A 16720-nucleotide genomic window follows, 5' to 3' on the forward strand; every position below is an offset into this window, starting at 1 on the left:
AGGTATAACATAATGACAGACAGACTAACTAGATGGATATAGAGCGGGACATTTCAGCAGCAGGTATAACATAATGACAGACGGACAGACTAACTAGATGGATATAGAGCGGGACATTTCAGCAGCAGGTATAACATAATGACAGACAGACTAACTAGATGGATATAGAGCGGGACATTTCAGCAGTAGGTATAACATAATGACAGACGGACAGACTAACTAGATGGATATAGAGCGGGACATTTCAGCAGCAGGTATAACATAATGACAGACAGACTAACTAGATGGATATAGAGCGGGACATTTCAGCAGCAGGTATAACATAATGACAGACAGACTAACTAGATGGATATAGAGCAGGACATTTCAGCAGCAGGTATAACATAATGACAGACAGACTAACTAGATGGATATAGAGCGGGACATTATAGCAGCAGGTATAACATAATGACAGACAGACAGACTAACTAGATGGATATAGAGCGGGACATTTCAGCAGCAGGTATAACATAATGACAGACAGACTAACTAGATGGATATAGAGCGGGACATTATAGCAGCAGGTATAACATAATGACAGACAGACTAACTAGATGGATATAGAGCGGGACATTTCAGCAGCAGGTATAACATAATGACAGACGGACAGACTAACTAGATGGATATAGAGCGGGACATTATAGCAGCAGGTATAACATAATGACAGACAGACTAACTAGATGGATATAGAGCGGGACATTATAGCAGCAGGTATAACATAATGACAGACAGACTAACTAGATGGATATAGAGCGGGACATTTCAGCAGCAGGTATAACATAATGACAGACAGACTAACTAGATGGATATAGAGCGGGACATTTCAGCAGTAGGTATAACATAATGACAGACGGACAGACTAACTAGATGGATATAGAGCGGGACATTTCAGCAGCAGGTATAACATAATGACAGACAGACTAACTAGATGGATATAGAGCGGGACATTTCAGCAGCAGGTATAACATAATGACAGACAGACTAACTAGATGGATATAGAGCAGGACATTTCAGCAGCAGGTATAACATAATGACAGACAGACTAACTAGATGGATATAGAGCGGGACATTTCAGCAGCAGGTATAACATAATGACAGACAGACTAACTAGATGGATATAGAGCGGGACATTTCAGCAGCAGGTATAACATAATGACAGACAGACTAACTAGATGGATATAGAGCGGGACATTATAGCAGCAGGTATAACATAATGACAGACAGACTAACTAGATGGATATAGAGCGGGACATTTCAGCAGCAGGTATAACATAATGACAGACAGACTAACTAGATGGATATAGAGCGGGACATTATAGCAGCAGGTATAACATAATGACAGACAGACTAACTAGATGGATATAGAGCGGGACATTATAGCAGCAGGTATAACATAATGACAGACAGACTAACTAGATGGATATAGAGCGGGACATTATAGCAGCAGGTATAACATAATGACAGACAGACTAACTAGATGGATATAGAGCGGGACATTTCAGCAGCAGGTATAACATAATGACAGACAGACTAACTAGATGGATATTCAAAACATAACTTGTAGCAGTTCTCACTAGTTAACTGTAGCGAACGAAGCATTCATGTCTTATTTTTTTTGCCTTTCCACCAGCACTGTAGAACCTAAATAAATCTGCACTGTTGGAAAGCTGGGATTCCCCTCTATTACACAGCAGCCATGTAATATGGATAGCCTAAATGACTAATCACTTCCTGTGATTAGATCTCAACTGAAACAAGAAGATGTGAGCCTTATTCTAATCTACACACAATACTCCATAATGACAAAGCAAAAACAGGTTTTTTGAAATGTTTGCATATTTATAAAAAATAAAAAAAATGATGCTGCGACTGTTTGAACGTTAAATGACGAGACAGAGGCATTGATGCGAGTAACCAGTCTTGTTCTGTATATTGCAAGATATCCGGGTGTCTCAAGTACATCGGTAAAACACTGGAGTTGCAGTAATTAACATTTACCAACAGATGGCATCATTGTGCCATCTTCCACCCATAACAACCCACTTGGGCCATCTCTGGGTTGGCATTAAGCCCATTATCTCAACACTGGTGGTAACCAGATGATCCCAATAATTGAGGTTGTAAATGATGCCCCCCTTCTGGTATGTTCTATTGAGAACTGTCGGGGACTTGATGGTTGTTGCTTCCCTGTTTACTATTCAAAGATATTTGACTTATTAAGTCAAAGACGAAATTAACTGCACTGGTCTCAAATATTATTAACATACCTTGTCTACACAGAACCATGGCGGACCCACTGTAAAATGAGAGGCTTTTAATCGTATTTAAACGTGTCCCAGTCCAACATGCCTAGCTCTGCCCACTGGGGCGTGGTTTACGGAGCGCTCCTATCGTCGTATTTCACCGGATCGAGTTATCTCATCACACCCCCACTGTGTGACTGTTGTCACGGCCTTAGTGTATATCACGGTGGCGTATGAACGAATGGGCTATAGAGCAAACAACGCTATTATCACAACACAGGTTGTAATATGGCTTTTTACTGGCTTGGCTTCCTCTGTGATTTTACCCCCGCACCGCTACTGTCCTCCAGGATAGATGCTGCATGGGTTTGCAGGCTTTTGTTCAAGCCCTAGTCTAACCACATTGTTGTCTAAACATCAGCTGCTCAACGGGACCTTGATAAGCAGACTTGGGTGTTTCAGGATGGAATCAAAAGCCAAGCCTGCACACCCAGGAGCTCTCCAGATGGAGGGTTGACCACATGTTGACTAACAGTACAGTTACATTTTTTTGGGGGGGGTTAAGTGCCTTGATCAAGGGCACAACGGCAAGAGATGGTGGGTCTACATCAGATTAAACACAGCAGCCTTCCAGTGTCAATAATGTTTACTTTGTCATGTCGGATATAATAGAAGTCATGGAGAAGTCATGGAAATGTGGTTACAAGTCATGGAGAAGTCATGGAAATGTGGTTACAAGTCATGGAGAAGTCATGGAAATGTGGTTACAAGTCATGGAGAAGTCATGGAAATGTGGTTACAAGTCATGGAGAAGTCATGGAAATGTGGTTACAAGTCATGGAGAAGTCATGGAAATGTGGTTACAAGTCATGGAGAAGTCATGGAAATGTGGTTACAAGTCATGGAGAAGTCATGGAAATGTGGTTACAAGTCATGGAGAAGTCATGGGAAATGTGGTTACAAGTCATGGAGAAGTCATGGAAATGTGGTTACAAGTCATGGAGAAGTCATGGAAATGTGGTTACAAGTCATGGAGAAGTCATGGAAATGTGGTTACAAGTCATGGAGAAGTCATGGAAATGTGGTTACAAGTCATGGAGAAGTCGTGGAAATGTGGTTACAAGTCATGGAGAAGTCGTGGAAATGTGGTTACAAGTCATGGAGAAGTCATGGAAATGTGGTTACAAGTCATGGAGAAGTCATGGAAATGTGGTTACAAGTCATGGAGAAGTCATGGAAATGTGGTTACAAGTCATGGAGAAGTCGTGGAAATGTGGTTACAAGTCATGGAGAAGTCATGGAAATGTGGTTACAAGTCATGGAGAAGTCATGGAAATGTGGTTACAAGTCATGGAGAAGTCGTGGAAATGTGGTTACAAGTCATGGAGAAGTCGTGGAAATGTGGTTACAAGTCATGGAGAAGTCATGGAAATGTGGTTACAAGTCATGGAGAAGTCATGGAAATGTGGTTACAAGTCATGGAGAAGTCATGGAAATGTGGTTAGGGTTAGGGTTAGGCCCCTAACCCTAACCCTAACCCTAACCCTAGCCCTAACCCTAACCCTAGCCCTAACCCCTAACCCCTAACCCTAACCCTAACCCTAACCCTAGCCCTAACCCTAACCCTATTGGCCTATTCAGCCCCCATTGTGTATTGCTTGTGCAGAGGCTAACCCTAACCCTAACCCTAACCCTAGCCCTAACCCTAACCCTAGCCCTAACCCCTAACCCCTAACCCTAACCCTATTGGCCTATTCAGCCCCCATTGTGTATTGCTTGTGCAGAGGCTAACCCTAACCCTAACCCTAAACTTTCTCCACTCCTCCAACCTTGTGTTGAAGTGGCTGAATGCGAGCAGACTAGAGGCATGCATCCTTAATGTGGCAGCTGGATTTGTATAGTATTTCTAGGACCCCAGACAGAAAGATGATAGTGAAGTTTATCTGTGCGGTTGTTACCCGGTCCCTATTCCTCGTCATCTCTCTGATAGGAGTATGGAGGGTGGTCTGGGTTAAGAATAATGCTCTTTACTGGTTCTTGACGACCCAATATCTTCCTCTGGTGGTCAAGATGATCTTAACCCTAAAGAGAAAAAAAGGACAGGATTATAAATGGTCAATCTAAATCATCTAGAACTGTGAAGTCACTTTCTTCAAGTTTAGGAGCCTTGAATGTTTGTTTTGAATAACTTTTCATTTTCTCTATTCCATGTGTCCAGGTTTTCTCCTGCCATCTCCCTGTTCCTCATCAGTATCATACCATCTCTATGGATTCTAGAGTTACATCATCAAGAGAACAAAGCTACTGATTCCAGGGTGAGGATTTAGACTTTCTGTTTTATTTAGGCTTTTGATTCATTTATTCCTTCACTTTAGTTGTAAACGTATTTGTAACTTGCATAATGAGCGGAAATCATTTTGTACTCTGTGTAAATGATGCTGAATGTAATCATATACTGTACTCTGTGTAAATGATGCTGAATGTAATCATATACTGTACTCTGTGTAAATGATGCTGAATATATCTACTGTCCTGTTTCTTTTCTATTGTACATACTGGAGGCTTAGAACACATAGTATATTATGAATATAACTAATGTACTGTATGTCTGTTCATCTTCAGTTTGACAAACTGGATTCATCTGGAAACAACAGAGAGATCAACATGCGGCGAGGGAGCTCCACCAATGGCAGCGAGCCATTATTCCAGGTAGGCAGAAGCCACAGTGTTTCTGGTGTCCAGCAGGTTTCTCCTACAGGCCTGTCTAGACAGAGGCTGCCACAGTGTTTCTGGTGTCCAGCAGGTTTCTCCTACAGGCCTGTCTAGACAGAGGCTGCCACAGTGTTTCTGGTGTCCAGCAGGTTTCTCCTACAGGCCTGTCTAGACAGAGGCTGCCACAGTGTTTCTGGTGTCCAGCAGGTTTCTCCTACAGGCCTGTCTAGACAGAGGCTGCCACAGTGTTTCTGGTGTCCAGCAGGTTTCTCCTACAGGCCTGTCTAGACAGAGGCTGCCACAGTGTTTCTGGTGTCCAGCAGGTTTCTCCTACAGGCCTGTCTAGACAGAGGCTGCCACAGTGTTTCTGGTGTCCAGCAGGTTTCTCCTATAGGCCTGTCTAGACAGAGGCTGCCACAGTGTTTCTGGTGTCCAGCAGGTTTCTCCTACAGGCCTGTCTAGACAGAGGCTGCCACAGTGTTTCTGGTGTCCAGCAGGTTTCTCCTACAGGCCTGTCCAGACAGAGGCTGCCACAGTGTTTCTGGTGTCCAGCAGGTTTCTCCTACAGGCCTGTCTAGACAGAGGCTGCCACAGTGTTTCTGGTGTCCAGCAGGTTTCTCCTACAGGCCTGTCTAGACAGAGGCTGCCACAGTGTTTCTGGTGTCCAGCAGGTTTCTCCTACAGGCCTGTCTAGACAGAGGCTGCCACAGTGTTTCTGGTGTCCAGCAGGTTTCTCCTACAGGCCTGTCTAGACAGAGGCTGCCACAGTGTTTCTGGTGTCCAGCAGGTTTCTCCTACAGGCCTGTCTAGACAGAGGCTGCCACAGTGTTTCTGGTGTCCAGCAGGTTTCTCCTACAGGCCTGTCTAGACAGAGGCTGCCACAGTGTTTCTGGTGTCCAGCAGGTTTCTCCTACAGGCCTGTCTAGACAGAGGCTGCCACAGTGTTTCTGGTGTCCAGCAGGTTTCTCCTACAGGCCTGTCTAGACAGAGGCTGCCACAGTGTTTCTGGTGTCCAGCAGGTTTCTCCTACAGGCCTGTCCAGACAGAGGCTGCCACAGTGTTTCTGGTGTCCAGCAGGTTTCTCCTACAGGCCTGTCTAGACAGAGGCTGCCACAGTGTTTCTGGTGTCCAGCAGGTTTCTCCTACAGGCCTGTCTAGACAGAGGCTGCCACAGTGTTTCTGGTGTCCAGCAGGTTTCTCCTACAGGCCTGTCTAGACCGAGGCTGCCACAGTGTTTCTGGTGTCCAGCAGGTTTCTCCTACAGGCCTGTCTAGACAGAGGCTGCCACAGTGTTTCTGGTGTCCAGCAGGTTTCTCCTACAGGCCTGTCTAGACCGAGGCTGCCACAGTGTTTCTGGTGTCCAGCAGGTTTCTCCTACAGGCCTGTCTAGACAGAGGCTGCCACAGTGTTTCTGGTGTCCAGCAGGTTTCTCCTACAGGCCTGTCTAGACAGAGGCTGCCACAGTGTTTCTGGTGTCCAGCAGGTTTCTCCTACAGGCCTGTCTAGACAGAGGCTGCCACAGTGTTTCTGGTGTCCAGCAGGTTTCTCCTACAGGCCTGTCTAGACAGAGGCTGCCACAGTGTTTCTGGTGTCCAGCAGGTTTCTCCTACAGGCCTGTCTAGACAGAGGCTGCCACAGTGTTTCTGGTGTCCAGCAGGTTTCTCCTACAGGCCTGTCTAGACAGAGGCTGCCACAGTGTTTCTGGTGTCCAGCAGGTTTCTCCTACAGGCCTGTCTAGACAGAGGCTGCCACAGTGTTTCTGGTGTCCAGCAGGTTTCTCCTACAGGCCTGTCTAGACAGAGGCTGCCACAGTGTTTCTGGTGTCCAGCAGGTTTCTCCTACAGGCCTGTCTAGACAGAGGCTGCCACAGTGTTTCTGGTGTCCAGCAGGTTTCTCCTACAGGCCTGTCTAGACAGAGGCTGCCACAGTGTTTCTGGTGTCCAGCAGGTTTCTCCTACAGGCCTGTCCAGACAGAGGCTGCCACAGTGTTTCTGGTGTCCAGCAGGTTTCTCCTACAGGCCTGTCTAGACAGAGGCTGCCACAGTGTTTCTGGTGTCCAGCAGGTTTCTCCTACAGGCCTGTCTAGACAGAGGCTGCCACAGTGTTTCTGGTGTCCAGCAGGTTTCTCCTACAGGCCTGTCTAGACCGAGGCTGCCACAGTGTTTCTGGTGTCCAGCAGGTTTCTCCTACAGGCCTGTCTAGACCGAGGCTGCCACAGTGTTTCTGGTGTCCAGCAGGTTTCTCCTACAGGCCTGTCTAGACCGAGGCTGCCACAGTGTTTCTGGTGTCCAGCAGGTTTCTCCTACAGGCCTGTCTAGACAGAGGCTGCCACAGTGTTTCTGGTGTCCAGCAGGTTTCTCCTACAGGCCTGTCTAGACAGAGGCTGCCACAGTGTTTCTGGTGTCCAGCAGGTTTCTCCTACAGGCCTGTCTAGACAGAGGCTGCCACAGTGTTTCTGGTGTCCAGCAGGTTTCTCCTACAGGCCTGTCTAGACAGAGGCTGCCACAGTGTTTCTGGTGTCCAGCAGGTTTCTCCTACAGGCCTGTCTAGACAGAGGCTGCCACAGTGTTTCTGGTGTCCAGCAGGTTTCTCCTACAGGCCTGTCTAGACAGAGGCTGCCACAGTGTTTCTGGTGTCCAGCAGGTTTCTCCTACAGGCCTGTCTAGACAGAGGCTGCCACAGTGTTTCTGGTGTCCAGCAGGTTTCTCCTACAGGCCTGTCTAGACAGAGGCTGCCACAGTGTTTCTGGTGTCCAGCAGGTTTCTCCTACAGGCCTGTCTAGACAGAGGCTGCCACAGTGTTTCTGGTGTCCAGCAGGTTTCTCCTACAGGCCTGTCTAGACAGAGGCTGCCACAGTGTTTCTGGTGTCCAGCAGGTTTCTCCTACAGGCCTGTCTAGACCGAGGCTGCCACAGTGTTTCTGGTGTCCAGCAGGTTTCTCCTACAGGCCTGTCTAGACAGAGGCTGCCACAGTGTTTCTGGTGTCCAGCAGGTTTCTCCTACAGGCCTGTCTAGACAGAGGCTGCCACAGTGTTTCTGGTGTCCAGCAGGTTTCTCCTACAGGCCTGTCTAGACAGAGGCTGCCACAGTGTTTCTGGTGTCCAGCAGGTTTCTCCTACAGGCCTGTCTAGACAGAGGCTGCCACAGTGTTTCTGGTGTCCAGCAGGTTTCTCCTACAGGCCTGTCTAGACAGAGGCTGCCACAGTGTTTCTGGTGTCCAGCAGGTTTCTCCTACAGGCCTGTCTAGACAGAGGCTGCCACAGTGTTTCTGGTGTCCAGCAGGTTTCTCCTACAGGCCTGTCTAGACAGAGGCTGCCACAGTGTTTCTGGTGTCCAGCAGGTTTCTCCTACAGGCCTGTCTAGACAGAGGCTGCCACAGTGTTTCTGGTGTCCAGCAGGTTTCTCCTACAGGCCTGTCTAGACAGAGGCTGCCACAGTGTTTCTGGTGTCCAGCAGGTTTCTCCTACAGGCCTGTCTAGACAGAGGCTGCCACAGTGTTTCTGGTGTCCAGCAGGTTTCTCCTACAGGCCTGTCTAGACAGAGGCTGCCACAGTGTTTCTGGTGTCCAGCAGGTTTCTCCTACAGGCCTGTCTAGACAGAGGCTGCCACAGTGTTTCTGGTGTCCAGCAGGTTTCTCCTACAGGCCTGTCTAGACAGAGGCTGCCACAGTGTTTCTGGTGTCCAGCAGGTTTCTCCTACAGGCCTGTCTAGACAGAGGCTGCCACAGTGTTTCTGGTGTCCAGCAGGTTTCTCCTACAGGCCTGTCTAGACAGAGGCTGCCACAGTGTTTCTGGTGTCCAGCAGGTTTCTCCTACAGGCCTGTCTAGACAGAGGCTGCCACAGTGTTTCTGGTGTCCAGCAGGTTTCTCCTACAGGCCTGTCTAGACAGAGGCTGCCACAGTGTTTCTGGTGTCCAGCAGGTTTCTCCTACAGGCCTGTCTAGACAGAGGCTGCCACAGTGTTTCTGGTGTCCAGCAGGTTTCTCCTACAGGCCTGTCCAGACAGAGGCTGCCACAGTGTTTCTGGTGTCCAGCAGGTTTCTCCTACAGGCCTGTCTAGACAGAGGCTGCCACAGTGTTTCTGGTGTCCAGCAGGTTTCTCCTACAGGCCTGTCTAGACAGAGGCTGCCACAGTGTTTCTGGTGTCCAGCAGGTTTCTCCTACAGGCCTGTCTAGACAGAGGCTGCCACAGTGTTTCTGGTGTCCAGCAGGTTTCTCCTACAGGCCTGTCTAGACAGAGGCTGCCACAGTGTTTCTGGTGTCCAGCAGGTTTCTCCTACAGGCCTGTCTAGACAGAGGCTGCCACAGTGTTTCTGGTGTCCAGCAGGTTTCTCCTACAGGCCTGTCTAGACAGAGGCTGCCACAGTGTTTCTGGTGTCCAGCAGGTTTCTCCTACAGGCCTGTCTAGACAGAGGCTGCCACAGTGTTTCTGGTGTCCAGCAGGTTTCTCCTACAGGCCTGTCTAGACAGAGGCTGCCACAGTGTTTCTGGTGTCCAGCAGGTTTCTCCTACAGGCCTGTCTAGACAGAGGCTGCCACAGTGTTTCTGGTGTCCAGCAGGTTTCTCCTACAGGCCTGTCCAGACAGAGGCTGCCACAGTGTTTCTGGTGTCCAGCAGGTTTCTCCTACAGGCCTGTCTAGACAGAGGCTGCCACAGTGTTTCTGGTGTCCAGCAGGTTTCTCCTACAGGCCTGTCTAGACAGAGGCTGCCACAGTGTTTCTGGTGTCCAGCAGGTTTCTCCTACAGGCCTGTCTAGACAGAGGCTGCCACAGTGTTTCTGGTGTCCAGCAGGTTTCTCCTACAGGCCTGTCCAGACAGAGGCTGCCACAGTGTTTCTGGTGTCCAGCAGGTTTCTCCTACAGGCCTGTCTAGACAGAGGCTGCCACAGTGTTTCTGGTGTCCAGCAGGTTTCTCCTACAGGCCTGTCTAGACAGAGGCTGCCACAGTGTTTCTGGTGTCCAGCAGGTTTCTCCTACAGGCCTGTCTAGACAGAGGCTGCCACAGTGTTTCTGGTGTCCAGCAGGTTTCTCCTACAGGCCTGTCTAGACAGAGGCTGCCACAGTGTTTCTGGTGTCCAGCAGGTTTCTCCTACAGGCCTGTCTAGACAGAGGCTGCCACAGTGTTTCTGGTGTCCAGCAGGTTTCTCCTACAGGCCTGTCTAGACAGAGGCTGCCACAGTGTTTCTGGTGTCCAGCAGGTTTCTCCTACAGGCCTGTCTAGACAGAGGCTGCCACAGTGTTTCTGGTGTCCAGCAGGTTTCTCCTACAGGCCTGTCTAGACAGAGGCTGCCACAGTGTTTCTGGTGTCCAGCAGGTTTCTCCTACAGGCCTGTCTAGACAGAGGCTGCCACAGTGTTTCTGGTGTCCAGCAGGTTTCTCCTACAGGCCTGTCTAGACAGAGGCTGCCACAGTGTTTCTGGTGTCCAGCAGGTTTCTCCTACAGGCCTGTCTAGACAGAGGCTGCCACAGTGTTTCTGGTGTCCAGCAGGTTTCTCCTACAGGCCTGTCTAGACAGAGGCTGCCACAGTGTTTCTGGTGTCCAGCAGGTTTCTCCTACAGGCCTGTCTAGACAGAGGCTGCCACAGTGTTTCTGGTGTCCAGCAGGTTTCTCCTACAGGCCTGTCTAGACAGAGGCTGCCACAGTGTTTCTGGTGTCCAGCAGGTTTCTCCTACAGGCCTGTCCAGACAGAGGCTGCCACAGTGTTTCTGGTGTCCAGCAGGTTTCTCCTACAGGCCTGTCTAGACAGAGGCTGCCACAGTGTTTCTGGTGTCCAGCAGGTTTCTCCTACAGGCCTGTCTAGACAGAGGCTGCCACAGTGTTTCTGGTGTCCAGCAGGTTTCTCCTACAGGCCTGTCTAGACAGAGGCTGCCACAGTGTTTCTGGTGTCCAGCAGGTTTCTCCTACAGGCCTGTCTAGACAGAGGCTGCCACAGTGTTTCTGGTGTCCAGCAGGTTTCTCCTACAGGCCTGTCTAGACAGAGGCTGCCACAGTGTTTCTGGTGTCCAGCAGGTTTCTCCTACAGGCCTGTCTAGACAGAGGCTGCCACAGTGTTTCTGGTGTCCAGCAGGTTTCTCCTACAGGCCTGTCTAGACAGAGGCTGCCACAGTGTTTCTGGTGTCCAGCAGGTTTCTCCTACAGGCCTGTCTAGACAGAGGCTGCCACAGTGTTTCTGGTGTCCAGCAGGTTTCTCCTACAGGCCTGTCTAGACAGAGGCTGCCACAGTGTTTCTGGTGTCCAGCAGGTTTCTCCTACAGGCCTGTCCAGACAGAGGCTGCCACAGTGTTTCTGGTGTCCAGCAGGTTTCTCCTACAGGCCTGTCTAGACAGAGGCTGCCACAGTGTTTCTGGTGTCCAGCAGGTTTCTCCTACAGGCCTGTCTAGACAGAGGCTGCCACAGTGTTTCTGGTGTCCAGCAGGTTTCTCCTACAGGCCTGTCTAGACAGAGGCTGCCACAGTGTTTCTGGTGTCCAGCAGGTTTCTCCTACAGGCCTGTCCGGACAGAGGCTGCCACAGTGTTTCTGGTGTCCAGCAGGTTTCTCCTACAGGCCTGTCTAGACAGAGGCTGCCACAGTGTTTCTGGTGTCCAGCAGGTTTCTCCTACAGGCCTGTCTAGACAGAGGCTGCCACAGTGTTTCTGGTGTCCAGCAGGTTTCTCCTACAGGCCTGTCTAGACAGAGGCTGCCACAGTGTTTCTGGTGTCCAGCAGGTTTCTCCTACAGGCCTGTCTAGACAGAGGCTGCCACAGTGTTTCTGGTGTCCAGCAGGTTTCTCCTACAGGCCTGTCTAGACAGAGGCTGCCACAGTGTTTCTGGTGTCCAGCAGGTTTCTCCTACAGGCCTGTCTAGACAGAGGCTGCCACAGTGTTTCTGGTGTCCAGCAGGTTTCTCCTACAGGCCTGTCTAGACAGAGGCTGCCACAGTGTTTCTGGTGTCCAGCAGGTTTCTCCTACAGGCCTGTCTAGACAGAGGCTGCCACAGTGTTTCTGGTGTCCAGCAGGTTTCTCCTACAGGCCTGTCTAGACCGAGGCTGCCACAGTGTTTCTGGTGTCCAGCAGGTTTCTCCTACAGGCCTGTCTAGACAGAGGCTGCCACAGTGTTTCTGGTGTCCAGCAGGTTTCTCCTACAGGCCTGTCTAGACAGAGGCTGCCACAGTGTTTCTGGTGTCCAGCAGGTTTCTCCTACAGGCCTGTCTAGACAGAGGCTGCCACAGTGTTTCTGGTGTCCAGCAGGTTTCTCCTACAGGCCTGTCTAGACAGAGGCTGCCACAGTGTTTCTGGTGTCCAGCAGGTTTCTCCTACAGGCCTGTCTAGACAGAGGCTGCCACAGTGTTTCTGGTGTCCAGCAGGTTTCTCCTACAGACCTGTCTAGACAGAGGCTGCCACAGTGTTTCTGGTGTCCAGCAGGTTTCTCCTACAGGCCTGTCTAGACAGAGGCTGCCACAGTGTTTCTGGTGTCCAGCAGGTTTCTCCTACAGGCCTGTCTAGACAGAGGCTGCCACAGTGTTTCTGGTGTCCAGCAGGTTTCTCCTACAGGCCTGTCTAGACAGAGGCTGCCACAGTGTTTCTGGTGTCCAGCAGGTTTCTCCTACAGGCCTGTCTAGACAGAGGCTGCCACAGTGTTTCTGGTGTCCAGCAGGTTTCTCCTACAGGCCTGTCTAGACAGAGGCTGCCACAGTGTTTCTGGTGTCCAGCAGGTTTCTCCTACAGGCCTGTCTAGACAGAGGCTGCCACAGTGTTTCTGGTGTCCAGCAGGTTTCTCCTACAGGCCTGTCTAGACAGAGGCTGCCACAGTGTTTCTGGTGTCCAGCAGGTTTCTCCTACAGGCCTGTCTAGACAGAGGCTGCCACAGTGTTTCTGGTGTCCAGCAGGTTTCTCCTACAGGCCTGTCTAGACAGAGGCTGCCACAGTGTTTCTGGTGTCCAGCAGGTTTCTCCTACAGGCCTGTCTAGACAGAGGCTGCCACAGTGTTTCTGGTGTCCAGCAGGTTTCTCCTACAGGCCTGTCTAGACCGAGGCTGCCACAGTGTTTCTGGTGTCCAGCAGGTTTCTCCTACAGGCCTGTCTAGACAGAGGCTGCCACAGTGTTTCTGGTGTCCAGCAGGTTTCTCCTACAGGCCTGTCTAGACAGAGGCTGCCACAGTGTTTCTGGTGTCCAGCAGGTTTCTCCTACAGGCCTGTCTAGACAGAGGCTGCCACAGTGTTTCTGGTGTCCAGCAGGTTTCTCCTACAGGCCTGTCTAGACAGAGGCTGCCACAGTGTTTCTGGTGTCCAGCAGGTTTCTCCTACAGGCCTGTCTAGACAGAGGCTGCCACAGTGTTTCTGGTGTCCAGCAGGTTTCTCCTACAGGCCTGTCTAGACAGAGGCTGCCACAGTGTTTCTGGTGTCCAGCAGGTTTCTCCTACAGGCCTGTCTAGACAGAGGCTGCCACAGTGTTTCTGGTGTCCAGCAGGTTTCTCCTACAGGCCTGTCTAGACAGAGGCTGCCACAGTGTTTCTGGTGTCCAGCAGGTTTCTCCTACAGGCCTGTCTAGACAGAGGCTGCCACAGTGTTTCTGGTGTCCAGCAGGTTTCTCCTACAGGCCTGTCTAGACCGAGGCTCTCTTTAACGTCAGTTTGTTTGGTAATGCTGCTGGTGCACCTCAAAGACTCTGTTGTGAGCTGGGAGTTGTTATAACTAAAATACATCTTCAGAAGTGGTTTTTAATTAAACAACCCACCCTCAATAAAAACTATTACAAGTTTAGTCACACAGGACTTTTATTTATCTGGGCTACTCTGCTCCTGGCTGTAGGACCCTACCCTGGCCTGAACTCTTCCCCTTCTCTCCCTTAACCTCTTAGAAAACAATCATTCATGTTTTTTGAGGAGATTTTATGTTGACCATCTACTGATCTTTCATAATAACAACACTGGTTGGCGTTACCTAGCCATTGATAACCTCTAATCAGTTAGGTATACTAACCACTATGTGTCTCTCTCTGGTTGGCCCAACAGGGTTCAGTATCTCTGTTGTCATCAGTGTGTGCTAACGACTGGATCCTAGCCCTGCACCAGATCCTGCTGGTTCTGCTGGTCCTCGGGAAGTGGCTGCTCCCTACAGGAGGAAGGGGTGACCAGGGATGAACTGTCTCTGCTGGTCCTGGGGAAGTGGCTGCTCCCTACAGGAGGAAGGGGTGACCAGGGATGAACTGTCTCTGCTGGTCCTGGGGAATTGGCTGCTCCCTACAGGAGGAGGAGTGACCAGGGATGAACTGTCTCTGCTGGTCCTGGGGAAGTGGCTGCTCCCTACAGGAGGAAGGGTGACCAGGGATGAACTGTCTCAGCTGGTCCTGGGGAAGTGGCTGCTCCCTACAGGAGGAGGGGTGACCAGGGATGAACTGTCTCAGCTGGTCCTGGGGAAGTGGCTGCTCCCTACAGGAGGAAGGGGTGACCAGGGATGAACTGTCTCAGCTGGTCCTGGGGAAGTGGCTGCTCCCTACAGGAGGAAGGGGTGACCAGGGATGAACTGTCTCTGCTGGTCCTGGGGAAGTGGCTGCTCCCTACAGGAAGAGACGTGACCAGGGATGAACTGTCTCTGCTGGTCCTGGGGAAGTGGCTGCTCCCTACAGGAGGAGGGGTGACCAGGGATGAACTGTCTCTGCTGGTCCTGGGGAAGTGGCTGCTCCCTACAGGAGGAGGGGTGACCAGGGATGAACGGTCTCAGCTGGTCCTGGGGAAGTGGCTGCTCCCTACAGGAGGAGGGGTGACCAGGGATGAACTGTCTCTGCTGGTCCTGGGGAATTGGCTGCTCCCTACAGGAGGAGGAGTGACCAGGGATGAACTGTCTCTGCTGGTCCTGGGGAAGGGGCTGCTCCCTACAGGAGGAAGGGTGACCAGGGATGAACTGTCTCAGCTGGTCCTGGGGAAGTGGCTGCTCCCTACAGGAGGAGGGGTGACCAGGGATGAACTGTCTCTGCTGGTCCTGGGGAAGTGGCTGCTCCCTACAGGAGGAGGGGTGACCAGGGATGAACTGTCTCAGCTGGTCCTGGGGAAGTGGCTGCTCCCTACAGGAGGAAGGGGTGACCAGGGATGAACTGTCTCTGCTGGTCCTGGGGAATTGGCTGCTCCCTACAGGAGGAGGGGTGACCAGGGATGAACTGTCTCTGCTGGTCCTGGGGAAGTGGCTGCTCCCTACAGGAGGAGGAGTGACCAGGGATGAACTGTCTCTGCTTGTCCTGGGGAAGTGGCTGCTCCCTACAGGAGGAGGGGTGACCAGGGATGAACGGTCTCTGCTGGTCCTGGGGAAGTGGCTGCTCCCTACAGGAGGAGGAGTGACCAGGGATGAACTGTCTCTGCTGGTCCTGGGGAAGTGGCTGCTCCCTACAGGAGGAGGAGTGACCAGGGATGAACTGTCTCTGCTGGTCCTGGGGAAGTGGCTGCTCCCTACAGGAGGAGGAGTGACCAGGGATGAACTGTCTCTGCTGGTCCTGGGGAAGTGGCTGCTCCCTACAGGAGGAAGGGGTGACCAGGGATGAACTGTCTCAGCTGGTCCTGGGGAAGTGGCTGCTCCCTACAGGAGGAAGGGGTGACCAGGGATGAACTGTCTCTGCTGGTCCTGGGGAAGTGGCTGCTCCCTACAGGAGGAGACGTGACCAGGGATGAACTGTCTCTGCTGGTCCTGGGGAAGTGGCTGCTCCCTACAGGAGGAGGGGTGACCAGGGATGAACTGTCTCTGCTGGTCCTGGGGAAGTGGCTGCTCCCTACAGGAGGAGGGTTGACCAGGGATGTACGGTCTCAGCTGGTCCTGGGGAAGTGGCTGCTCCCTACAGGAGGAGGGGTGACCAGGGATGAACTGTCTCTGCTGGTCCTGGGGAATTGGCTGCTCCCTACAGGAGGAGGAGTGACCAGGGATGAACTGTCTCTGCTGGTCCTGGGGAAGGGGCTGCTCCCTACAGGAGGAAGGGTGACCAGGGATGAACTGTCTCAGCTGGTCCTGGGGAAGTGGCTGCTCCCTACAGGAGGAGGGGTGACCAGGGATGAACTGTCTCTGCTGGTCCTGGGGAAGTGGCTGCTCCCTACAGGAGGAGGGGTGACCAGGGATGAACTGTCTCAGCTGGTCCTGGGGAAGTGGCTGCTCCCTACAGGAGGAAGGGGTGACCAGGGATGAACTGTCTCTGCTGGTCCTGGGGAATTGGCTGCTCCCTACAGGAGGAGGGGTGACCAGGGATGAACTGTCTCTGCTGGTCCTGGGGAAGTGGCTGCTCCCTACAGGAGGAGGAGTGACCAGGGATGAACTGTCTCTGCTGGTCCTGGGGAAGTGGCTGCTCCCTACAGGAGGAGGGGTGACCAGGGATGAACGGTCTCAGCTCCTCCTCATCTTGGTAGGACATCCTGGATTTCACCTCAGACACTGTTGGATGTTAAGTGAGTACCTGACCCTTAACCCCTGACCCCTAACCCCTAACCTCAGAGACACTGCCTGATGTCAAGTCAGTAGACATTATATGTAGCCTGGGTGCCAGTCTGTTTCTGCACTCTTGGCAGGAACAGAAACCGAGTGGACCCAGGCTACAGTACCATGACAATTCCATAAGGAACAGAAACCGAGTGGACCCAGGCTACAGTACCATGACAATTCCATAAGGAACAGAAACCGAGTGGACCCAGGCTACAGTACCATGACAATTCCATAAGGAACAGAAACCGAGTGGACCCAGGCTACAGTACCATGACAATTCCATAAGGAACAGAAAC

At 51.5% G+C, this 16720-nt stretch overlaps 1 protein-coding gene across 1 annotated transcript; it reads left to right on the forward strand.

Moving 5' to 3' along the window:
* Positions 1-4208: 4208 nt before the first annotated feature.
* LOC121563785 (transmembrane protein 26-like) lies at positions 4209-16347 on the forward strand (the record flags this gene model as incomplete). Its single annotated transcript, XM_045218395.1, has 5 exons — positions 4209-4396; positions 4501-4597; positions 4905-4991; positions 13982-14096; positions 16307-16347. Coding segments are annotated over exons 1-5 (528 nt in total), but the record flags the coding sequence as incomplete, so codon positions are not given.
* Between the last annotated feature and the right edge of the window lie 373 nt (positions 16348-16720).

This window comes from Coregonus clupeaformis, unplaced genomic scaffold, assembly GCF_020615455.1.
Source record: "Coregonus clupeaformis isolate EN_2021a unplaced genomic scaffold, ASM2061545v1 scaf1541, whole genome shotgun sequence".
Lineage (NCBI taxonomy): Eukaryota > Metazoa > Chordata > Actinopteri > Salmoniformes > Salmonidae > Coregonus > Coregonus clupeaformis.